Below are 26,401 nucleotides of genomic sequence, written 5' to 3' on the forward strand. Positions count from 1 at the left end.
TAAATTCTCCTCCATGCTTGGGTGACTTCTAAACTGCATAGGTATGGGAGAAAGGCCAATGAGCCCAGTGGAAAACAATGGCTAGAAAGCTGAAAAGCTGAGCAGAGATTTCAATAGCTGCCTACTGCCTACAAAGATTGCCTGTAGAGTTTGGAATTTGAGTCTCACCCAAGTTATAGGGACCTGGCAAACACTTAGGTTTTTGTCTGAACCCTCAGAAAGGCCTCGCCTTAAGAATAAAGGATTCATCCTAAAACTAAGGGCAAAACCAAAGTAGATCATAACAAACTATAATCCTAAGCATTCACAACTGCAGCTAGTAATTTGTCTGAAACAAAAATATCAACACTCTTTAAAGGAATAAAACAGATCTAGAGCCTCTATTACATGTCATTCATAATATTTATTATCTAATCACAAATTAACAGATATGTATAGAAATAGGAAATTGTTATCCATAATCAAGAAAAAAAGTAATTGCTATAATAGAACTTAAAGTAACCTAAATGTTGGAGTTTTCAGACAATAACTTTAAAGCAGGTGTTAAAATATATTCAAGAATATAAAGGAAAACATGGTCATAATAATTGAAAGAAGACTCAGCAGGGAAATGGAAATGATTAAGAAGAAGCAAGTGAAAATTCTGGAACTGAAAAGTGAAATATTTGAAACGAAAATTTCACTGGATAGCCTTAGTGAAGAATGGAAATGACCAAATAAAGGGTAAGTAAACTTAAAGACAGATAAATAAGCATTATCCAATATGAAGAACAGTGAGAATGAAGATTAAAAACAATAAACAGAACCTCAGTGAATTATAGGACAATATCAAGTAGTATAATATACATGTAATTGGAATCTGAGAAGGAGAGGACAGAAAAAACAGATCAGAAAAAATATTCAAAGAAATAATGGCTGAGGGGCTTCCCTGGTGGCGCAGTGGTTGAGAGTCCGCCTGCCGATGCAGGGGACACGGGTTCGTGCCCCGGTCCGGGAAGATCCCACGTGCCACGGAGCGGCTGGGCCCGTGAGCCATGGCCGCTGAGCCTGCGCGTCCGGAGCCTGTGCTCCGCAACGGGAGAGGCCACAACAGTGAGAGGCCTGTGTACCGCAAAATAAAAAAAGAAATAGAAGAGGAAGGAAAACTACCCAATTCATTGTATAAGGCCAGTATAACCTTGATACCAAAATCTGACATAAACCTTATAAGAAAAGAACATTGTAATCCAATATCTCTTATAAACACTAAAAAATTCTTAACAAAACATTAGCATATATGTTCCAGTGATATATGAAAAAGACATTATTCATTACAACTAAATAGGGTTTTATCACAGGAATGAATGGTTGGCTTAATGTTAGAAGAAAATTAACGTAATCCACTTTATTAATAGAATGAAGGAGAAAAACCATATGATCCTCTAAATAAATGAAGGCAACGCATTTGACGTGATTCAACACCCATCCATGATTTTTAAAACTCTCAGCAAACAAGTACAAGAAGGGAACTTATTTAATCTGACAAAGGGCATCTACCCCGAAACCTAATGCTAACGTCATATTTAATGGTGAAATACTAAACACTTTCCTCCTAAGATCAAGAACATAGCAGTAGGGCTTCCCCGGTGGCGCAGTGGTTGAGAATCCGATCGCCTGCCAATGCAGGGGACACGGGTTCGATCCCTGGTCCGGGAAGATCCCACATGCCACGGAGCAACTAAGCTCGTGTGCCACACTACTGAGCCTGTGCTCTAGAGCCCGTAGGCCACAACTACTGAGCCCGTGTGCCACAACTACTGAAGCTCACGTGCCTAGAGCCCGTGCTCCACAGTGAGACAAGCCACTGCAATGAGAAGTCCGTGCACCGCAATGAAGAGTAGCCCCCGCTCGCTGCAACTAGAGAAAGCCCGCGCGTGCAGCAACGAAGACCCAACACAGCCAAAAATAAATAAATAAATAAATAAATAAATAAAATTTAAAAAAAAAAGAACATAGCAGTAATGTCTGCATTTATCACTTCTATTCAGTGTTGTAGTTCTAGTCAGTACAATAAGGCAAGAAAAAGAAATAATAGGCATAAAGATTGAAAAATCTTTTGGAAAAATCTTTATGAATGATCATTTATAGGGAAAATCCTAAGAAATTTAATAAACAACTACTAGAACCAATAAATGAGTTCAGCAGGGTCAGTTTACAAAAATCAGTTGTGTTTCTAATAGCAGTAAACAATTGCAAAATGAAATTTTAAAAGTCCCATTTACAATGATACAAAATACTTAATAAATTTAGCAAAAGACATATAAGACTTGTACACTGAAAGCTATTAAACCTTGATGAGAGAAATTTTAGACTTAAATGGAGAGATGTTCATAAATTGGAAGGCTCATAATGTTAATATGTCAGTTCTTCTCATAATGATATACAGATACAACACAGTGTTGATCAGAAGGCCAACAGGGCACTTTTCTAGAAAATGACAAGTTGATTCTAAAATTTTTATAGAAAAGCAAGGGTCCTGGGTAGCCAAAACAGTCTTGAAGAAGAGCAGGGCTGGAGGCCTTATAGTACCTGATTTCAAGACTTACTGTAAAACTAAAGTAATTAAGGTAGTGTGGCACTGACATGGACAGACAAATAAATCAATGGAACAAAACAGAGTCTAGAAATAGACCCACACATATATGGTCAACTGATTTTTGACAAAGACAAATCTTCAACAAATGGTGCTGGAGGAACTACTGGGGGAAAATCTGAATCTCGCTTAAGACACAATTGAGATGGATCACAGACCTCCATATAAAGGCCAAAACTATAAAGCTTCTAAAGGAAAACATTGGACAATATCTTCACAACCTGCAGTGATTTCTTACAGAAATCACAAAACCACAGAAAAGAAAAGAAAACCCCGATGAATTGGATTTCATCAAAATTCAAAACATTTGGTCATCAAAATGACAAGGCAAGACACAAACTGGGAGAATATACTTGCAATACATATATCTGACAAATAGTTTGTATAAAGAATGTATAAGGAACTCTGACAATTCAATAACAAAATGATAAAGACACAATTTTTTTAAATGGGCAAAGCCTCGAACAGACAAAGGAGACATACAAATGTCCAGTAAGGAATTGAAAACATGCATTTTACTAATAATATTCATCTTCAGGGAAATGCAAATTAAAGCCACAATGAGGTACCACTGTACACCCACTGGAATGACTAAAATTGAAAAGACCAACACCACCAAATAATCAGGAGATATGAAGCAATTGGAACCCTAGTGCATTGCTGATGGGAGCGTAAAATTGCATAACCATTTTAAAAAACTGTTCCTTTTACACACATTTATTGCATTCCCCAGAAATTAGGCACACACTTATTACTAGATCCAGCAATTCCATTTGTAATTATTAGCATGGGGAAAAAGAGAAACATATGTCCTTTAAAAGATTAGTACAAGAATTTTAATAGCGGCTTTATTCTTGATAGTCGAAAACTGGAAACAGCCCCAATATACGTCAGCTGGTAAATGGATAAACAATCTTGGTATACTGGAATACTTTCCAATATACTGGAAACATAATGGAATTCTTCTAATAAAAAACAAACTCCCCAACTTGATCTATAGATTCAATGCAATCTGAATCAAAATTCCAGCAAGGTATTTTGTGGATATCAACAAACCGATTTTAAAATCTCAGTGGAACAGCAAAAGGCATAGAATAGCCAATACAGTATTGAAGGAGAAGAACAAAGTTGGAGGACTGACTCTACCCGACTTCAAGACTTACTATAAAGCTACAGTGTTGGCGAAAGGATAGATAAGTAGATCAGTGGAACAGAATAGAGAACCCAGAAATAGACCCACATAAATTATAGTCAACTGGTCTTTGACAAAGGATCAAGGACAATACAATGGACAAGGATGGTCTTTTCAACAAATGGCGGTAGAACACTGCATATCCACATGCAAAAAAATGAATCTAGACACAGACCTTACACCCCTCACTAAAATTAACCCAAAATGGATCACAGATCTAAATGTAAGACACAAAACTATAAAACTCCTAAAAGGGGCTTCCCTGGTGGCGCAGTGGTTGAGAGTCCGCCTGCCGATGCAGGGGACGTGGGTTCGTGCCCCGGTCCGGGAAGATCCCATGTGCCGCGGAGCGGCTGGGCCCGTGAGCCGTGGCCACTGAGCCTGCGCGTCCGGAGCCTGCGCTCCGCAACGGGAGAGGCCACGGCGGTGAGAGGCCCGCGTACCGCAAAAAAAAAAAAAAAAAAAAAAAAAAACCACTCCTAAAAGATAACTTAGAAGAAAACCTACATGACCTTGACTATAGTGATGACTTTTTAGAGCAAGTGACTAATGACTAAGGTAGTGCCTGCAGAGGAAGAGCAGACTGAGATCCTATTAGATTGTCATCCTCACTAGGAAAGTTCTAGGAATAAGGAGCAAATGGAGATTTCCAAGATACAACGAAGACCGCAATTTCGCTGGGTCACTGTGCTTGCTTAATCCAGATTTGCCCACCACTGGCAAATCCACACTTAAGTCAGAGGTCAAAAGCATAGGCTTGTAGAAAACTCCTAAGAGAGGATCTGTCTGCATTTGAAAAAAGTACCTATTACTTTAAAGAATAAATGAAGATTCAAAAATGACCTTCATAAATTAAGGAAATTGAATTAAACACAAATAGTTAAACTTCTAGAAGAAAAAAAAAATTAACAAAATGAAGCAGAAGGAAATGGTCTACCAGGTGTGCACATTGTACAGTAAAAGACTTGGAAACTACTCTAAGCTCAAACTGAATTAGAGCGACCCATGAAATCTTATTTCTCCCAAGTTAATATAGTAGTTGGAAGTAATATATGGAACGTGCCCATTACCTAGTAGGCCCTCAGTAAATACTTATTACTGCTATTTAATAGGATTTAGGATTTAGAAAACAGCCCTATCTCTGCAGTTGGTACAGATCAGAGCTTAATGAGAATTGTCATCTCTCGTTTAAGAAAGGTGACATGCTAAGAGAGGGTTAAGGTTACAAAGGTCTTCTAGTAAAGCCGGAGCTGTGAAGAAGAAGGCAGAGCGGTCAGTCTTCTCCAGACATGTCAGCCGGAATGAGCTCTTCTCCCAGCCTTCAGACAATAGGACCAGAGGCCAGCAGTGCATGGCTCTACCTCTCCCCAAAGGAGAATGCATAGCCAGGAGGTGGCTGGAGAATTCACCTCCCCCACTGACTTCTAATTTTAAATGTCTTGGAAGAATTGGATATCACCGACTGATGGAACAGAGTGCGTCTAGGTGATGCCCAAAAGCTCCTTTCGATATGTCTGATGTGCACCTGTGAGTCATTTGTAAAGGTGAAAGGTGAAGCGTGTTTATATCAATGAAAAGTATTTATTACCTCCATCAGTTCAGGCTGCTATAACAAACCACTATAGACTAGATGGCTTATAAACAGCAGAAGTTTCTCTCTCACAGTTTTGGAGCCTAGGAAGTCTAGGATCAAGGTGCTGGCAGATTCAGTGTCTGGCCCACTTCCTGGTTTGCAGATGGCCATCTTCTCGCTGTGTCCTCACATGGCAAAGAGCGGAGAGGGGAGAAGCAAGCTCTTTCGTGTCTCTTCTTTTTTTTTTGCGGTACGCGGGCCTCTCACTGTTGCGGCCTCTCCCGTTGCGGAGCACAGGCTCCATACGTGCAGGCTCAGTGGCCACGGCTCACGGGCCCAGCCGCTCCGCGGCACGTGGGATCCTCCCGGACCGGGGCACGAACCTGTGTCGCCTGAACCGGCAGGCGGACTCTCAACCACTGCGCCACCAGGGAAGCCTCATGTGACTCTTATAAGGGCATTAATCCCATTCGTGATGGTTCTACCCTCATGACTAATTAGCTCCCAAAGGCCGAGCTCCTAATACTATCACAGTGGGGGATAGAATTTCAATATATAAGTTTGGGGGGAGGGGAACACAAACATTCAGTCCATAGTTACTTATTTAAAATATCTTATGCCCAATTGTAGAATTATCTTAGAAAATGTTAAATATGGAGGAAAAATATACACAGGAACAATTATGTGCTAAACATATAAAGAAATCTATCACTTATGCATGTGCTTTTAATAATAAGATTATACAAACTGATCATATAATAGGTTTTGGAATTTGAGAGATCAAAGTCGATTTGAGAACTGTTACCAAAAGATGTTTTTTTCAGAGAAGTTTAAAACCTTCCTGATATTTATTTTGGCCATAGCAATGCGTGTCTAAAATGATGAACTGTGACTGTTCTTTTAGCCCACGAGGTACCTTCCCCAGAGACTTCCTTTCCGTATCTGTTTAAGTAATTTGCCAGGCTCCTGTCTGCTAGGAAAATGAGAAATCTAGCATAGACACTTTGCCTAGAGAAAATTGGCCAGATCCCATTTCTCCAACTCTTAGACACTAAGAATAAAAAATAACGTAGGAAGGGTCTCTAGGGCTCCTTGGACCCCCTTGTTTTGTAGATGAATAAATTAGACCGAAGGCCCTTGAGAGGTATGGCGTGTCCAGTGGATAAGGAGGGAAGGCCTTGACCCAGCCTTCAAAGACCAACAAGTCCAGCTGGGGCTGGGCACCATTGCTGAAGGAAAAGAGAGGTGAGGAGGCTGTCGGTTTTACCTGAAAAGGAAATTAGATGTTGCTGTTGTGTTGGTTATACGGTCAGATTAAAACAGCAAACAAATCCAGGAATGTAGATTGGAAATTATGCCGTCACAGAACAAGACTGCACACCTTATCTTTCATGTTCGTACACCAGACTGGAAGGCCAGGGTCCCAGAAGTCATAGAAGAAAATTCTTCAGCAAAACTAGGAAGTCTGTTCCCCTCTCTTGTTTTCTTCCCCTAGACTGATGCTTTCTCTTTCCTCTACACCTGGACTCCATCCAAACATACCTCTCCTCGGGGTGTCATCTAGATCAGCATTTCTCAAGCTTTTTGGGGGTAATTTAAAGGGTTTTAGTTTTAATTGTGATTAAAATATGCATAGCATACAAGTTATAGTCTTAACCGTCTTTAAGTGTGCAGCTCAGGGGCATTAAGTATATTCACATTGTGCTGGCTCCTGTCACCGTGAAGTATTCCCAGAACTCTGCATCTTCTCAAACTGAGACTCTGTCCCCATTAATAGGCCAAATTAATAAATTGCCAAAGCTAGTAACTCTCCATTTCCTCCTCTCTCCAGCCCCTGGCAGCCCCTACTCTGCTTTCTGTCTCTCTAATTTTGACTACTCTAAGGACCTCATATAAGTGGAATCAGACAGTGTTTGTCCTTTCGTGTCTGGCTTATTTCACTTCGCATTATGTTTTCAAGGTTCATCCATGTCGTAGCAGGTGTCAGAATTTCCTTCCTCTTTTTTTTTTTTTTTTGTTGTTGTTGTTGTTGTTGTTTGCGGTACGCGGGCCTCTCGCCGTTGTGGCCTCTCCCTTTGCGGGGCTCCGGACGCGCAGGCTCAGCGGCCACGGCTCACGGGCCCAGCCGCTCCGCGGCATGTGGGATCTTCCCGGACCGGGGCACGAACCCGCGTCCCCTGCATCGGCAGGCGGACTCTCAACCACCGCGACACCAGGGAAGCCCCTCCCTCCTCTTTAAAAAGGCATTTTCTTTCTTTTTAAAACTGAATGATATTCCATTGTGTGTATAGACGTTTTCTTTATCCATTCATCCATCAATGGACATTTGAGTTGCTTCTACCTTTCGGCTGTTGTGAATCACGCTGCTATGAACATGAGTATACAAATATCCCTTCAAGTTCCAGCTTTCATTCTTTGGAGTACATACCCATCTCAAATTTTCAAACATAACCTACCCAGTCAGCCATATGTCACATCCTACGAGAGTGTATGTTTCAAACAGCAGTGTCACAAAACAGGACCCACCATGGTGCTGACATTTTCCTTTTTTTAATAGTTTTTAAATGCAGGTCAAACTACACAAATTCATTTTTGGTCAACCCATGTTCACGAAACACAGTGGAGGTTACTGACCGACTAACGTGATAGTTTTTGCCACGGGAGTGAGGAACGGAAAGGAAACCACCGGTAGGGCCCCTGCAGTGTTTCTAACCCCAGCTTTGCTCACCTGATGGAGATGATTTCTTCTGTCCTCCCAGTAGCCTGGAAAGGAAGTTCTTCTTTCCTGTTTTACAGATGAGGAAATCAGGGCTGAAAGAGTATAAGAAGCTCGTCCAAAGATGTACCTCCAGTGAGTCTGCCGCCTCGCCCGTGTGCCACAGGCCATCTCTCTGGCGCATGTGCCTGACCGGCTAGTGTATAGGCCGCCTGGCAGGACCCCCCTCAGAGAGACCAACGCATTCTATTAGGGCCAAGGAAAGCTTTAGCTCAAGGCAGTGACAACTCAGAAAATGTCATTCACGGGCTCAAGAAGTAGGCATTTAGGGTATACGTATGCCATGCAGGAAGGGTTAGTTTTCACCAACCCCTAACTAGAGCACAGAAGCAGCTGCTTCCTTCACTTAATGATTCAGGTGGACAGTATCTGAAAGTGGGTTTGGCACCTTTGCAGAGAGCTCTTTCAGTCCAAAGAGACATTCACTAATAAACTGGAGCTCCTCTGTATTCAGTGTGACTGTAGCAGATGGCAGTGTTTTTCTGAGTCACTGTGGCCAAGGGAGACTGTGGTAAATCAATAAATATTACCGTATGTATTGATTGCAGTGCATGATCAATAAATATTGCCTGACACTAACAGGCTGCTTATGCTTTCCTCCAAGTGTTTTGTTTCATAAAGCTGCTTCACACTCACGTGTTGAAGCCTGGCTCAGCATTTAGAACATAACACTTATTCAGTAAAAGATTATTAGTATGAGTAAATGAATGAATGCAGGATAACACAGAGGATGGTTGGAATACAGCCACTGTGCATTTCGTGTATCTTCTTTCAGAAATACCGTCAGCTTGATTTGTGCTTTCTTTTCTATGGATCTTAATTAGATATAAATCTGCAAAACGCAGAGCTGGTATATTTACAAACTGCGTTCTCCCCCGTTCCTCCCACCCCCAGATCACAGATTCTCTTTGTACCCCTGTGCCTCTAGTGCTGGTCCCTTCTCGGGCAACCTGGTGCCAGGACGATACCCCCCCACGCATTCAATGCCTGTCTAGTGTCAGGCACCCTGCCGGACGTGTTGTCTTACTTCAGTCTCACGGCGATCCAGTGAGGTGACATTACTAGCTCTGATATTACAGAAGGGATAATCGAGGTCTCAGTGAGTGAGACCTCCCAGTTGGCAGTGGCAGAGCTGAGATCCCCGCTGGGCCAGAGCCACTTGGAGGCGCTGCTTTAGGTCTGGTGCAGAGGGTGCACGCACTAGGAGAGACACTAAGGAGGCAGTTCTGTTTCTGAGCAGAGGGCTGGCATCTCCCTTCAAGCCCTGAATATCTGCTCTCCTTCCATAGTTTTCGAGAGAATTGCAGCCCACAGAGCGTGTGAGGAAAGCTTGCGGAAGGAGACAGGAGGAAGCCTGGTTACAGGCAATGAGTCAGGGTGGTATCTCTGCCTGGTGATGGAGGTCTTGGAAGTAGCAGAAGCTGGAGTCTGGAATTCATCTGACAGTCCCAGTAAGCTGGCAGAAGTCAAAGAACAGCTCCCCGGCCCCGGCCCACCTGCTCACCTCGAAGGGCCTTCTGCTGTTGGCAGAGTGTGTTTTGGTAAAGCGGTGCTCACATGATCCCCCCAAAGACATGTAAAATATTTCAGCCTCTGCCCTCTGGGTTCTGCCACAGAGAATTCCATCTCCACTCTGAGCTTCTGAAGTAACTGAAATATGCAAAGGGACAGGGACTGTGGGAATACGGGCAGATGACCAACCATTCACACACACGCACGCACTCACCCTCCTGTGTTAAGAAGGCCATTCCTGCTTTGAAAATGAGGGCTTCGTGGGATTTAAAGCATGTCTTTCGAATAGTACCAGTGTCGGTATATCATGACGAAGAGGTAGCAAATACTAACTATAAGCCAGACTGTGTACTAAATGCTTTCTAAAAATAAGAGAGCTGTATAATGTAACAGTAATGCAGGGACAGCCGGTGTAAACGGAACACTGGATCACCCTGCAGATGAATCCATTCTTTGAATCCTCATAGCAACTGGGAAACATCGACAGCACTAGGACCTCCCTTTTTATAGATAAAGAAACCGAGGCTCCAAGAGCTCACACAGGTGTGGTGTGGCCCAGCCAGGATATTCCCCTGCAGGCGTCTGACTTGAAAGCCCCCTTTCTTCGATGCCACCTTAAACTGCAGACACATGCGCAGCGCTGTCGGGTGGATCTAAGCAGTGCTGGGCTCAAAACACAGACAAATAAAGTTCCGAGCGGCCAGATGGCAGGAAACCCAGCGACTGGAGACTATTTCATTTGAAAGTCTGTTTAACGCTAAAGCTAGAGGATTGAGTTAGATGAATTGGCTTGTAGGGATGGGGGAGAGAGTATTATTAATTTGCTTTTGGAGTTTTGTCAAGTAAGGAAAATAATAAGCAGGGTGAGACAAGAGAAACAAGCACTAGTTGAGTAGAACTGGTGATCGTATAGCCTCACTTCTTGAAACAGGATGATGTTACTTTCACTCAACCCCGGAAGCAGATTACTCTGAAAACAGAGGATTTTTTAATGGTTAAATACGTAAAATATCATTGTTTTTAATTTTGAAAAAAATAGGTATTATCCATTTGACCACAAGAAAAAAAATATTTTTTCTCATGAGCCAGTTGTAAAAAATGGAGACATTCTCTAATTTTGTGAGTTTTGTTTTCCTATTGACAGTTTTGACTAGGTCGTATGACTCTCGCTCCTTAAATTTACTGAGCATTTATTATGTGCTAGGCACTATTCTAAGCATTTTACTCATATTATTCTCACAGCTCTCTGGGATGGTTATCCCCATTTACTGATAAGGGAAATGATGCACTGAGAGGGTAAGTAACTGGCCCAGAGTCACACAGCTAGTGTGTGACCGCTGGGATTTGAACTCATTTTGCCTCCTGAGCCCATGCTTTTAACTACGCTTCTATACAGCCTTCATTTCAGCTATTAGATTTCAAATTACTTCCAAATACTGAATATTAATGTGTCTCTGAACAAGAGAACAGCATTTCTGAATTGTGTGATACCCCTGGGTATACTCAAGATGTTGAAAAATATACTTGAATTAATAATTAGCATAATTAAGATTTTAATCTTATCTTTAAATGTCTGTAGCATATCATTATTTTTATCTTCCCCTTAACATGTCCAAGAGGTGATCATTTCATTACATTGTGAAGTACGTTTGAATTCTGTTGTTTTTTTCTAATAATTCTGTTACCAATCATGCTACACAGCCTCAGAGTAAGAAAGGCAGAGTTCAGTGCCTTTGAAAGTACTAAATTTGAGGTTCAAATTTTGAAGAAAAGTGAGCCATTAAAACTTGAATATTTGTATGGTTTTTGTTGCTTGGACTAAAATTGTATGTTTCCTGAGGGACCGATTTTGCAAGTTCTGGATTCAGGTGGTGCTGGGTTAGCCCTGAAACCCTGGCTGGACTTCTTCAGTATCAAGATGTGATATCCTCTGTGGAGCTTTTAGTAAAACTTGATTGATCAAAAATAAATTGAAGTAATGCCACAGAAAATGTTACACCTAGACCAAAAGCATTCAGGAAGACGGGAATGGAAATGTCTCTTCTTCCAGTTGTTGTAAATAGATGTCTTTGTTGTTTCATGTCCCTCTGTTTAACCTCCAAACTAGGACTGCCAGATTAAATACCAGACACCCAGTTCCATTTGAATTTCAGATGAACAAGGAATAGTTTTTGAGTGTGTGTCTCATGCAGTATTTGGGACATACACTAAAAAAAACGTTTTTTACCCGAAATTTGAATTTCACTGGCGATCCTGTATTTTTTTTAATTATTATTAATTAATTAATTTTAAAATTTTTGGCTGTGTTGGGTCTTCGTTGCTGCGCTCCGGCTTTCTCTAGTTGCAGCGAGCAGGGGCTACTCTTCGTCGCGGTGCATAGGCTTCTCATTGCAGTGGCTTCTCTTGTTGCGGAGCACGGGCTCTAGACATGCGGGCTTCAGTAGCTGTGGCTTGCGGGCTCTAGAGCGCAGGCTCAGTAGTTGTGGCGCACGGGCTTAGTTGCTCCGCGGCATGTGGGATCTTCCCAGACCAAGGCTTGAACCTGTGTCCCCTGCACTGGCTGGCGGGTTCTTAACCTCCGCACCACCAGGGAGCCCCAGGATTCTGTATTTTTATTTGCTAACTCCAGCAACCCTGCCAAATCTCACATAGACTGTAGGTCCAAGTGGACTTTCATTTAAATCCATGATTTATCAAAGAATAGAAGAGAGACAGGATGAAGAAGGGAGAGAAAAGAGAAGGGAGAGGAGTTAAAGTAATTGGAGGAGAAAGAGAGAAAGTAAGAATGAATTCAGGCAATCCGCCAAGTAAAATAACTAACATTTTGCAAGAAAGAAATTCTAAAACAGGTCATAGGATGGAAAAAGTCTGTTTCACAGACTCTTTGGCCTGAACATTGGCCAAAAAAAAAAGGCATCCTATTAACATCTGAATACCAAAGCTCATCCAGGAATGGAAAGATTTGGAATTTGAAGGTTCTTAGCTTTCAGCTTGGTTAGAATACCCCAATTCTTTATTAATTGCAAGGAGGATTTTGTTTTTTCAGTGAGGTGCTTCAGTAATTCGATATCAAAGAAAGCTAACTAATTTCCGTTTATGTTACTAAGATGCATTTGAAACTTCGCGGGTCGTGTTTTGTTTGCTTCCCTTGCGCTGACATGCAAAAAACTATCAGATGCCTGATAGGAGGAGAATTTACCTCTGTTTAAAAATCACACAGTTCTGCTGTGAAGCATGAAGATGGATTTTTTTTTTAAGTGAAAAAAATATTAACTGACAGCTCAAGACAGGTTTTTTTCTTTAATCTCTAACCAGACAAATTACTATAAGCAAGAACCCTCTTGCCTTAATCCTGGACACGTCACAGATGTGACAGTGTTCTGTAGGAGATGGCTTTTTAACTGTGGATGAGCGAAAATAACCTTTGGAATTTTTAGGATGTTATTACAAGCAAGTTTACTAGTTTTTGACTTACTAAGCCACAGCTGGAGCCAGCCTTCATCGGGGTAAGAATATTTTCATGCTGCTATTATATCGTTCATATTTCAAGTGTAGGATTATTACATTGGGGGGAATATGGCCTTTGAGGCTTGTACTGTCTGTTGAGAATGCAAATGTGAATGTCCTATAAAAAGAGAGAGAAACTGACTGCTTCCGTCTGTGCGGTAAACTTAAAGACTCCAACAGATGAGGTACTGGGGCTGCTGGAGCAGGAATTGGATCACACCACCATTTTGGATAAAAGAAAATGTTGTATTTCTCTGGGAGGCATTAAGAGAGCTGGGCTTGCAGCCTCCCTCAAAGCCAAACAATTATGTGTCAGGCTCTCATTTCTGTAGTTGTTGTTGTATTGTTGCTGCTGCTTTAAAAAGAAAGAAAAATCGACAGAACAGGGCAAGGAATTTTCAGACCAAATTAATTATGAATCTGCTTGATCAGATTGTCTTTCGAATTAATGAAACATGAACCATCATTGCTTTTTCTACCACCTTGTCTCCATTCTGCATCTTACTGTTTCTTTCATAAGGTACAGTGTGTCGTTAGTGCAGAGAAAGAACAATGTTATTCTACATGCTTTCCCTTAAAGAGACTTCAGAAAATTCCAGTGTCTCTCCAAAGAGCAGAGGTGACCTCCCCACCAGCCTGGCTGCCTGTGGAAATGCACTGAGAAGCCACAGGGAATCGTATCAGTTCACCTGTGACAGCCAGGCTCGGAGCAGGTGCTGTTTTGATAGGGAAAATGTCCAAAGGAAATGGATATCAACAACAGAGAAGCAATCTGTATGGCGACTTCAGCATCCTTTCCAACCAGGTTGCTTTTTCAAACCCACTTCTTGACCGTGTTTCTTAACCAGGGTGCACATCGGATCACCTGGGGAGCTTTTAAAGATATTAGTAGCTGTGCTCTGCAGAGTCAACGTCTGCCCCCCGTGATTTTGATACACGTCTTTGGTTGAAAACATACCAGGAGGTCTCAAACCCAGCTGACCATCAGAATCACTGAGGAGGCTTTAAAATTCAGGTTCCCGGGCTCCCTCCGCCAGAAATTCTTGTTTAGAGTGGCTGGGTTGAGGCCTAGGAATCTGTATTTTTAAGTTTCCCAATTAGTGTTGCTGATTAGTCAGATTTGGAAACCCCCTTTGCCCCGAACTGAATTACATAAATGTCATTGAGAAAAGCATTTGGGGTTAAAAAGAAAATTAATCGTGTGTACAGAGCCTTTGGAGCAGCATCCTATGCTTTCATTGTTTTCACCTTAAATTTTCCCTAGCTTCGGGCCTCCCTGCTTCTCTCCCATCCCGGAGGAAGAAATGCCTGCCTGATCCTTTTCCCCTCTGGTTCCCTGATCTCATCTCCTCCCTCCATCCTTCTCCAGGCCTGGCTTGTTCTTTCCTTAGGTACTCTTTCTCCTGCAGCATGCTCGTATTTTCCCAAACTAAACAAAATACCCACGCCCATCAACCATCGTAGCTGCTGAGCTCTCGAGCTTGTTCTCTCTCTCCCAGCCCCTGAGACCTTAGATCCTACATGTTCAGAATCTCACATTTCTCTCCCCCCTCCCCCCAGCTCTTTCTCTTATCCGCCTACTTTTCTTAGTGCTGCCTCACAGACTCAAAACCGTGGACACTCTCTCCTTCCTTAGCTCCAGAGCCCAATCACTTGCTGTATCCTATCACATTCTATTTTTGCAGCCTCTCCTACATAATTCTATTCCTTTACCTCTCCATGGCCACACCTTTGTTCAGGCCTTCCCTGCTTCCTTCCCAGCCCTCCCTCTATAGAAGCCTGATCTTCCTGCTACCCGTTTCTTCATTCCAACTATGTGATTAATGTACCTAGAGTACAGTTCTGATCATGCCAAAATGTGAGTTAGCCAGATATTAGCACACTGACCTAGGAACATAATGCATTCCATGGTACAGAACTGTATGCTTTAATCCACTAACGAGATGATCCCAGGGCTAGAAAAGCCATAAAGGGCGAGAAACATGATTAGTTGCTTGTTGGTTTTAATTTCCAGAATTCAGAGATAGCATAGGAACCAAATTCTGAACGTGGAGTGCCTGTCCGTGGTGGGATCCACACCTTCTGAGACAAGTACTTCATTTTACCCAGTTACAGCCACAGATGTGATACTATATATTGATACTGACCATCTGGCTAGGGCTTTTAGACAGATGTTCAGACATCTGAGGTCTGAACTATAGTGGATGGTTATAGTCTTATGTTTCTTTAAATTGCATTCATGGGCATCAAGGAGGGTATGTTTTGTGGGGTACCTGCAAGCCCGTTGCCTGTACAAATAGGCTGTTACTAGTACAAGAATGGCTTGAGACCTCAAGGTCATACCTGAAGTTCAGGGACCATGGGGCTTTATATTTTGGACCCAACCTTCTAAAACTCTGTTCTGATCCCAGGTGAACTGTTGTAGTTTTCATAATGGAGAGGATAAAGGGACTTAAATGGAGGTAACTTTTCTATACTTCAAAGTGGATACCATTAGGCTGTGATGAGTTATCTATGTGTATGGCATTAGCTAAAGCAACCCCTAATGAATCTATACAAAGCAACATACTCAAGAACACTATAAATAAATTAAAACAGAGCTCTGAGAAAGGTACTAGTAAGCCATATGAAGGCCAAAAAAAAGAGGAATAAGAAGCAAAAGGAAAAAAATAGTATACAATGGATAATATGGCAGACCTATACCCTAATATTATCAATAATTACATTCAACGTAAATGGTCTAAATACAGCAACTAAAACATAGAAATTGGTAGAGTGGATTTTTTTTTTAATGACCCAACTATTTACTGTCTACAAGAAACTCACTTCAAACATAATGACATGGGTAGGTTAAAAGTAAAAATGTCAGAAAATACATCATGCAAAAAGTAATAAAAATATCAAGACTGGCTATATTAATATAAAAAGTAGATTTTACAGCAAATAAAACTACTAGGGGGCTTCCCTGGTGGTGCAGTGGTTGAGAGTCCTCCTGCCGATGCAGGGGACGCGGGTTCGTGCCCCAGTCCGGGAGGATCCCACGTGCCGCGGAGCGGCTGGGCCCGTGAGCCATGGCCGCTGCGCCTGTGCGTCCGGAGCCTGTGCTCCACAACGGGAGAGGCCACAACAGTGAGAGGCCCTCGTACCGCAAAAAAACCCCAAAAAACAGAAAACTACTAGGGACAAAGAGGGAAATTACATAAAGATAAAAGGATCAACCCAGCAAGAAGATATACCAATCAGAAATGTGTGCAGAGAAACAACAGCACTTAAAAATAAATGAATCGAAAACTGATAGACCTGAAAAGATAAATAGACAAATCCACACTTATAGTGAGGGACTTCAAAACCCTACTTTCAGCAATTAATAGACTACTAGACAGGAAATCAGCAAGGATATAGACGAACTGAAAATACCATCAAACAGGATCTAATTGATATTAATAGAACACTTAACCCAACAACAGTAGAATACACATTCTTTTCAATCTCCCATGAAACATTCACCAAGATAAGCATTATTGTGGGACATAAAACAAACCCTAACAAGTTTAAAAGAATTGAAATCACATACAGTATGTTTTCTCACCATAACAGAATCAAACTAAAAATCAGGAATGGAAAGATAACAGGAAAATTTCCAAACACTTGGAAATTAAACAGCACACTTCTAAATAACCCATAGGTCAAAAAGGAAATTTATAATATACATAGAAAGAAATAAAAATGACAACACAGCAAAAAAAAAAGAGACGGCACAGCATTTCAAAATTTGTGGGATACAGCTAACAGTACCAAGATGGAAATTTACAGCACTAAATGCTTACAGTAGACTTGAGTGAAGATCTGAAATCAGTTAGCTAAATCCTACTTCAAGAAACTAGAAAAAGCAGAGCAAAATAAAGCCAAGGCAAGCAGAAGAAAGGAAGTGATACAGCTAAGAGCAGAAATCAGTGAAATTGAAAACATGAAAACAATAGAGAAAATTAATAAACAAAAAGCTGATTCTTTGAAGAAATTAATAAAGTTCTAGCAAGGTTGAAGATAACAAGAGAGAAAACACAAATCAAGAGTGAATCGAGGGATAACACTATAGACCCTGCAGATGTCAAAAGGATAAGGTAATGCTATGAACAGCTCTACACACATGAAGTTGATGAGTTATGTGAAATGGACCAATTCCTTGAAAACAACAAATTACCAAAACTCAGCCAAGTTGAAATACTTAACCTGAATAGCCCTGTAATTATTAAAGAAATTTACTTTGTAGTTTAAAAGTTCCTCCCCCCCCACACACACACAAAAATCTCTAGGCACTGATGGTTTCAGTGCAGAATTTTACCATATATTTAAAGAAGAATGAACATTAATTTTATACAATCTCTTCCAGGAAAAAAAAAGGAGGGAACACTTCCCAAATCATATGAGACCATTTTCCTGATGCCAAAACCAGACAAAGACAACACAAAAACAAAAAGAAAATAACAGACCAATATCCCCCATGAACTTAGACATTTTAAAAAAAGTTCAAGAAAATTTTAGCGAGTTGAATCTTACAGTGTATAAGAAGACCATGACCGTGGCCAAGTGGGATTTACTCCAGGTGTGCAAGGCTGGTTCAGTATTTGAAAATCAACCATTGTAATCTACTATAGCAAAAGGCTAAAGAAGAAAAGGCATATGATCATATCAATTGATACAGAAGAAGCATTTGACAAAATTTAACACACATGCATTATAAAAACTCTCAGTACACTAGGAATAGGGAGGAAGTTCCTCAACCTTGTAAAGCACATCTGCAAAACACAGCTAACAGCTAACGTCATACTTAACAGTGAAAGAGTGGATGCTTTCCCTCTAAGATTGACAGCAAGATAAGGATGTTCACCGTCACCACTCTGATTCAGTGTCGTACTGGAATTCTAGCCACTGCAGTATGGCAAGATAAAGAAATATAAGGCATACATATTGGAAAAGAAGAAGTAAAACTGTCTCTACTCGAACACAACATGTTTGTCTATATAGAAAATCCCAAAGAATCTACCAAATAGAACTAATAAACAAGTTCTGAAGTGTTATAGGATACAAGATCAACACGCAAAAATCAGTTGGATTTCTATATGCTGACAAGTAGAAACCAAATTTAAAAATTCAATACCATTTACAGTTGCTTCAAAGAAAATGAACTACTGAGGTGTAAATCTAACAAAACGTGTACAGGGGCTCTATGATGAAAAGTATAAAATGCTGATGCCTAAATGCCTAATGAGATATCTCCAAATGTGTCTCTGTCCGCACCATGGGGAAGTCTGTCCTAGCAGAAGAGTGCTGACTCTGATCTATAGTGAGCCTTGGAAATTGCCGGGTAAATATGTAAAAGATTAAGTGCTTAAATGGATAAAACTTATTGGCAGCATGGATACTGATATAAAAGTTTTCCACTGTCTCAGTATCAAAAGCCCAAGAACGCTAGATTCCCAAAGTGAGTCAGAGTGCTTGGATTGTTTTGCATGAATGCAGCTAGCCAGGATCAACACCCTTGGAGTAGAGCTTGAGGTAGAATTTCCAAATCCTACAAACATTATGGTGACAGCCACCCAGCATCCGAACGCTGGGCAGTCCAAGGCTTGAGTCACAGGCAGATTCTTGGACAGTCAGCAAGGAAGAGATGCCCAGCTTGGCCCCAGCACTCCATCGTTAGTGGTGTCAGAAGACACGTAGCCATGGGGTGGGGAAATGAGCTAAAAAATAATAATAAGCTGCTAAGATAGTAGTCCAAAGGCAAGGAGGAGGGATGCCTGGCTAGAGATTGTTGTTGCTTAGATTAGATGAGTTTTCGAGCTGGAAAGAAGTTTAAAGAGTGTCTGGTTCTTGGAACTTTGGGTTAGGTACATGAACAGCATAGCACTGTGCCATCGCCCCATCCTGCAGATGATACACGCTTGGAATTCTATTTTGAACAGGCTGGGAATATACAGAGAAGTTTTAGAGGAAAAAAAAAACAACACCCAGATGTAGAACATTATAGATGAGAGTCTGTGATACAGGCAGTAGATATATTAGCGGCATGCAAATTCGGTCAGGTATTTGTTTACTACCGTATTTATGTACATTAAACAATGTCTTTCAAAGCACTTTCCATTCTACTGTATCACATTGTCTTCAGCAACAACCTATAAAGAAGGCAGGATTGGGTTCTTTATTCCCATTATAAAGAAGCCACCAGAAAGTTTATGGCTAAATAGTTAGCATCAGAACCAGGAGAAGTCAGATCCTCGGATCTTCCGGTCCTCAGCTCTGAACACCTGGCAGAGCTGTGTCAGACCCTGAAAATAGTTCCTGGGACCTGGGTCCTTACTAGGACCTATTTTTCTCTTCTTTCCATCCCAAGGGCCTTTCTTCCAGAAGAGAATGCCTTGCTTATTTAAAACAAAAATAGCCTTTACAGTAGAAGTATGTCCAGAAACCTAACTTGTCATCTTATTCACTGCTTTCTTACATTTTCTCTGTACACCTGAAACGTGCATATTTTATTTCTCTGGGAAAAAAAAAAAAACACAAAACTCTGAGCTCTTAACAATTGGTCTCCTAGTTGGAAAGTCTTTTTCGAGGTAGAATATCCACAGTCCGAAACACACACACACACACACATGCACGCACCACTCCCTACATCCAGGTCAGGAATGGGCAGAAGGCCATCTCATGCCACAGGCAGGGCCACCTAGCTAAGTAGGTGGCAGGACCCCACATGGCACTGAGAATTCTCAAATCTGCAGGAACCCGATCTGAACTCTTGTGAAATGCCCTCTCACCAGCTTTCCATTCCTTCTTCTAAATAGTTTCTGCTTAGGAAGAGCCAGGTGGGCTTTCTTTCCTCGGTATGGGAAGAAAAGTTGAGTTGAGAGACCTGATGCTTTCAAATCTTCATGGTATGGCAGGGATCTCGGAAGAAATAGATGGTGGAAGAGGAGAACAAAGGTAGCGGAGAGGCTGGCCAGCTCCTTCTCCACAGCTGTCACCCACCAGAACATAGAAATCACATGCTCTGTCATAAGATGTGCAGACTTTTCGTTAGTCCAAGTTCTGGGCTTCCAGAGACTGTGTGTCCAGTGCAGAAGAAGGCAGAACAATCTGGAACAGTAATAAGCATGACTTGATTCTCTTTCTTTTGTAGAAAACAAAGTGGAGGTAGATATAACTGTGCAGGTTGCTGACACTCTGGATTCTTAGACCTTTTCTATGAAATGCAACTAGAAGTTTAAATAACAACAGCACGGGATAAACTTGGCTTGAAATTGCATAGTCTTTGGCTGAGATGCAGTGATTTTAGCTTCCTGCATGTAAACCACCCGAGCCTTGATGCTGTGAGATGATGGGACGCCGGTGGGAGGGCGTTGGAGGAAAATGAAGGGATATCAATGAAACTTTTTATAGCTCTTCAGAGCAGCCAAGATTTTAGGTGATCGTATGTCAAATTGACTTCTCAGGCAATTCATCTGAGAATTTTATCTACACCCCTCACCAAAAAAAATCAGTTTTGTTTGAATGGGTTTGGATGGCAAGCTGCTTTGGGGGCCATCAGTCTGTGAGGAGTGGGTGCCTCCTTGGGAAAGCTGAGCGAGTATTAGGATGGCTCATGTTTAGTAAGTGCCCTGTGGGCATGGCTTGGGGTGTCTCCACACACACGAGTAATCTTTTCACAGATTCTGGAGAGTTCTTTAGCCAGATAAAATGATTCTGTGATGGATCTTTATTTTTGCAGATACTTTATTTCGACCTCTTCATCAGCTCCCTTATTTTATGGCATACAAGCGCTTACAAGTGCTCAAAAAGGTCTCAGGATGAATCATTACAAATGAAATCCCATCTCTTACCAATAAAAAAAAAAAGTGCAAATGTAGGGCTGTGTTGTTCGTTTGAGAAATCTGTTTATTACGGTTGTTGGAACTAAACATGTTCATTTATAATGAAAAAAAGTGGGGGCAGAGATAACCCTACCTACTCCATCCTGTGTAGCTACAGGCAGGCATGTAAAATCAGAGTTTTTACAGAAAAACCCACATCCCAGATTTTCCCTTGCAGTCTCGGGACAGACTTCCAGCCTCTCTCAAAAGATCTAGCTGGAGAAGGACATGTTTATGCTCCTAGATACAGGCACCTGGTCTAAATCCCCTCGTTGTTGGGAGGCTAATGAATTACCTGAGTCAGTTTGTCCAGAGCTGTAAGCGTTCAGTCTACAAGGGTCCCCCCTGGGAGACTCACCCAGCAAAGAGCCGAGGGTGGGACCTGAGCCCGCCAAGGCCCCACTGGGGAATCTAGGGCTGCACGCTGCGCAGTCCAGGAGCCACCGGGCACAGGCGGCTGGCGAGGTGTGGAGAGTCTGGACCGTGACGGCTGTTAGTGTAAGATACACACCCGATTTCAGACACTTCATACCAAGGGGGAAAAAAGTAAAAGGTCTCATTAGTAACTTTGCATTGATTACACAACAATATTTAGGGCGTCTTGGCTCAAATAAAATATATTATTAACATCACACCATTTCGTTTTACTTTTTTAGCACAACTGCTAGAAGTCTTTTAACGACCTAGGTGGCTCGCGTGATATTTCTACTAGACAGCGCTGTTGTAGATAGAGAAGGGACCTGCACGTGGGTGGCCAAGGAGGGGACTGACGGAAAACAATGCAAACAGTGTCAGACTGGATGGCTAGGCGTTCCTGTCCTTGCGGGCCCTTGGCTACCGCACCGGCTTCTTCTCCCCGGCTTCGTTGCGTAGCTTCAGCCTCCATCCCGCACCGGCCTGCTGGGCCCCCTCCTCACCCTTTGCCCGCCTCTGGGGTTTGTCCCACAGCCCAGACACCCTGCCTTCCACGGAGCTGAGCAGCTCCTCTGTCTGACCCGTCCCCGGACTCCTCTCCAGGCGATCAGCAAAACATAAGAGTCTTTGGTCAGCAAGACCCATCCTCCTTAGAAGGCTTTCCTTAAAATATCAACCCACAATCTCTCTCCCTCAATTCATAAGCTGTGAAAGCTCTGAACGCCTGAAGTTTGTAAGAACTCATTTGGTAGAACTGACTGAAAGTGACGTATAGCTTTGATCTACTTCCCTTGATTGACTGCCCAGACCCTGCCTGGCGTGCTGTATGGTGTGTGGTGTAGGCATCAGTTTGCCTTCCTAAAATACAAAAGTTCTGAATCCCAAAACACATCCAAGACCTGAGGGTTTCAGGTAAGGACTGTGGACCTGAAGCAACTTTTCCCTCCCTTAAAACCTGGCTTGGCTCTCCCTGTCTTCCATCAAGTCTCCCTTACAGATCATCTTTCTGAAAGATGGATCTGCTTTTAGTCCTTCTAAGGATGCCCACAGCCTCCAGGACCAGGTTCCAGCACCTTCACAGGCGTCCAGGCTCCTCATCAGCAGGTATTTATCACCTGCTTCCGGCTTGGTCCTCAGACAGGGGCTGAGGGGACTCAAAAGACACTTGAAATACAGTCTCTGACCTCAAAGCAGGGGAGGTGAAGGATTAAGTGCACAGGTGAATGAAACTGGCTCCAAGCGCAGGCAGAATAAGAGAAGCAGGAGGGCAGAGCAGCCAGCACAGGCTCCCAGGTCCGGGGCATGCGGAACAGGCAGGCGGGGCCGGGCAGGTGCAGGATGGAGGTGAGGGGGCAGGAGAGGGAAGGAAAGGGGGTGCAGTTTCCCAGTCCCTCACCTGGAGGTCTGTCCTCTCCAGATACTTAATGAGGCTTGGCCTGTTGTCTGCCTTTCCAGGAGGCCCAAGGGACACCCTAAGGGTGCCGCCTTCTAGAATTAAAAGAGTTCCCTGTGTTTTGTCATTTGAACTGATCACTAGATGTGGAAGTTCATTACTTCCATCCTTGTGTCAGTTAAGAAAGCGATTGGAGCGTGCTGAGCCCAAGTTTCATCTGCCAGCTTGATTTCCTGCCCTCCATCACCTCTGGTTTACATGTCAAGTTGCCAGAAGAATTAGTGGTGGCTCTACCACTAATTGCATACCCTGCAATTCGGTTCCTATTTATTGAAGCCCTACTGTACACAGGGCTCTGAGCCTACACTGATACAAGCCCTCATGTTTATTCTGTGCTGTAAAATTTGCAGAATACTTTTGTCTACATTATCTTATTCAATTCCCCAATAGTCCTTTAAAGTTGAGAGGATGTGTACTATTCATTCTCAATTTACATTGAGAAGTGGAGACCCGAAAAGGCTGAATAATTGACTCAGGGCCATAGCGCTAGTTAGTGACAAAGTTAGAGTCAAAAATTAACTCCAGACCCAGCGCTTTTCCCCATACGGGTGTCAGCCACTTCCTGTTCATGCCGTACATATTGTGAGTACACGTGTTGGACACTTGAAGGTCCTTGAGGAGGTATGGAGGCCTGCCCACTGCTAGCCCAGAAATGTGACTTTTCTTATTATTTGCCAAAGCAGTGTTGGCAACATTCCGCCTCTTTCCCTAATACATCTTGACAGTTAGGCTAAAAATCTAAATGATACCCCAGACTTGTGAAGGAAGGGTTGACCCAGCCATGCAAAATGGCAGAATGGAGCCAGGGCGGCAGCAAATAAATTATGAGAACTGTAGCAGAAAAGACCCAGGGTGCTGGCTCAGTGACAAGAGCTGCTGTCTTGTAGGGATATGAAAGGGGGATGCAAGGCTTTGGTAGATAAATCCCCAAGATATGAGATTGCAGTATATCTCATAACCAAGTGACAAACTTATTTTTATTAGTTTTTATTGGAGTAGAGTTGCTTTACAATGTTGTGTTAGCTTCTGCTGTACAGCAAAGTGAATCAGCTCTACGTATACACGTATCCCCTCTTTTGTAGATCTCCTTCCCATGTAGGTCACCACAGAGCATTGAATAAAGTTCCCTGTGCTACACAGTATAGGTTCCCCTTATCTATTTTGTACGTAGTATCAATAGTGTCTATACGTCAGTCCCAATCTCCCAATCCGTCCCCCTCCCCCTCCTTGGTAACCATAAGTTTGTTTTCTACATCTGTGACTCTATTTCTGCTTTGCCAATAAGCGATATTATACGATATTTGTTTTTCTGACTTACTTCACTCGGCAGTCTCTAGGTCCATCCACATCTCTGCAAATGGCACTATTTCGTTCCTTTTTATGGCGTGATGATGTTTTCTTCCTGGGAGTACAGAAGCCTTAGTTCAACACAGCATTTTTCAAATACACCATCCTGAGAGAGTATTTTATTTTCTCCTTTACAGAGGAGGAAATGGACAGTCAGTACCACCCCCAGATCACCCAGCTGGTAAAGAACACTAGCAAGTAGAGCTGGAAACGTACCCACGCACACTCAGAGCCCCTGGCTTCCCCTGGGCTGCCAGTGTGACCAACTGCCCAGGGCCCACACTGGCGCCACAAGCACCCCTCTCTTTACAGCTGCTGCCTGACCAATGTGGTAAGAGCAGCCAAATGGGTCATCCTTCAGAACTTGACCTTGAGGCCACAAAATCCTTTGATAGCCTAAAGTACCCATCTCTAATCTCTTGGCTGGAGAGTTCTGAAAGGCATGTATTTACACAGTGAAAAGGCTAGAGATTTTTATGTAGGATACCTTAACACTGGAAATAATGATGGGAAAAGAAGTGTTTTGAGTGCTTTACTTATTACCAACCTGAATATAAATAAGGCACCAAAAATCGCTGGCTTTCATGTTCATTCTTTAAAAAAAAAAAAAATAGTGGCTTTATTTTTGAGTAATAAGGGAAAGGTAGAAGGAAGTACTTGGTGTCACAGGATTAAAAAAAGTCATTTCCCTGTTATCAAGGAACGAGCAATAAACCTAGGACTTATAAAACTGCAGGATCCAGGAGGCAATGCCATTTCTGTAATATCCACTCACTCTTTAATTTTTCTTTGGTTGAAGTCACCCTGGCTTCTTAAAAAAAAAAAAAAAAAAAAAAAGCATAAGTGTTTTCCTTTAATAGAAAAAATTTAGAATTACAGTCATTCCCAGGTAAGAAATCCTCAACTCTTTCCGTATGAAAGTTAGATTTGGGCACAGCCGGTTTTCACAATATCTGAGAGTAGAAGGAAGGTTTATTTCCAAGAATCTGACTGAAATACACACAGAGAAAAATAAAATTTTCTTGCAGAATCACATTTAAAGATACCCATTTGGGGTAATAATCTTAACGTTCCTATCAATTAATACTGACCTGAGTTGAAGGTAGAATGGAATTCTCATCTCGACCTCGTTTTATCCCCCTTCTCTTATTCCATCACCCCGCTCTTTCCTCTGCAACCACACAGCATTCTCTTCCTTTCCATTTGGTTCAGTTGGCAATCTGTTCATTTGTTAAGTTCCTCCTCTGCTGGGGGCCCCACGCTCAGCACTGGGCGTGACAAAATAAATCTGGGAAAATGGCATGGCCCCTGCTCAAATGACATTGACCCTGCGGGAGTGGGGTGGAACGGAGAGGGGTGTATCCGGAGGGGCTCAGAGCCCCACGTGACAGCAGCAGCTCCAGCCTCAGGAAGCTTTGCCTTTGAGTCTCCCCACACTGCATTTACCCTGGTACCCAAGCACCTGACTGGTCCAAAGGACGCCAGAGGAGTTTCATGCATCATCTCGGTGCTTCGGAGTCTAGAGGAGGAAGGGAGACCCCTGGCGCCCAGCCAAGACATCGGGTCCATGATGGGGCTCAGAGAAGAGCGGAGATCAGAGCAGGTGGATTGTCTGGTGGGCTTCCTGGAGGAGCGATTCTGGGGATGGACATACTCAAAGGTGTGTATGATTCAAATTGCAGAGGAAGGAGGCCAGGCTGCAGGTGAGGACGCAGCGCCCAGCACTGCAGGATCTGGCCGGCTGCTTCTCCTCTCCTCTCTTGGAGAACTCCTCCGGGGCCTCCATCAGCCCATCCTCCTGCTGCTACCCTCACCTCCAACCACCGTAAACGGATAATCTTTTCCCAACCCTTGCTGCTGTTAATAAGACAGCTGAGCGAGAATAGAAAACAGTGCTGCTGCAGAAGGGACCAAGACCGAGGGACCAGCAGAATTCACTGTCCTGTTCCCCTGACCACAGGGGCCACCCAGGCTGACGGGCGACCTCTGCAGAGGCCAACGCCAGATTTAGCAGCTGGGGCTTTTTTGTGCCTTGGGCCTCAGTCCTGCCGGGGAAAGAGTTAGCGGTGCTCTGGATTCGGCGGGAGGCGG

At 42.7% G+C, this 26,401-nt stretch overlaps 1 protein-coding gene across 7 annotated transcripts in view; it reads left to right on the forward strand.

Moving 5' to 3' along the window:
• Positions 1-26,401, forward strand: part of AFF3 (ALF transcription elongation factor 3) — a 565,510-nt gene that overhangs the window by 395,693 nt on the left and 143,416 nt on the right. For 4 of the 7 annotated variants that reach the window (XM_067007120.1, XM_067007122.1, XM_067007123.1 and 1 more), the window contains one exon: positions 10,928-10,981. The exons of the other annotated variants lie outside the window; for them this stretch is intronic. In XM_067007120.1, coding sequence (XP_066863221.1) covers positions 10,928-10,981 — 54 coding nt within the window. The remainder of the gene's footprint in view (positions 1-10,927; positions 10,982-26,401) is intronic. 7 annotated transcript variants of the gene reach the window in all.

The sequence above is a fragment of the Kogia breviceps genome, chromosome 11 (assembly GCF_026419965.1).
Source record: "Kogia breviceps isolate mKogBre1 chromosome 11, mKogBre1 haplotype 1, whole genome shotgun sequence".
Classification (NCBI taxonomy): Eukaryota; Metazoa; Chordata; class Mammalia; order Artiodactyla; family Physeteridae; genus Kogia; species Kogia breviceps.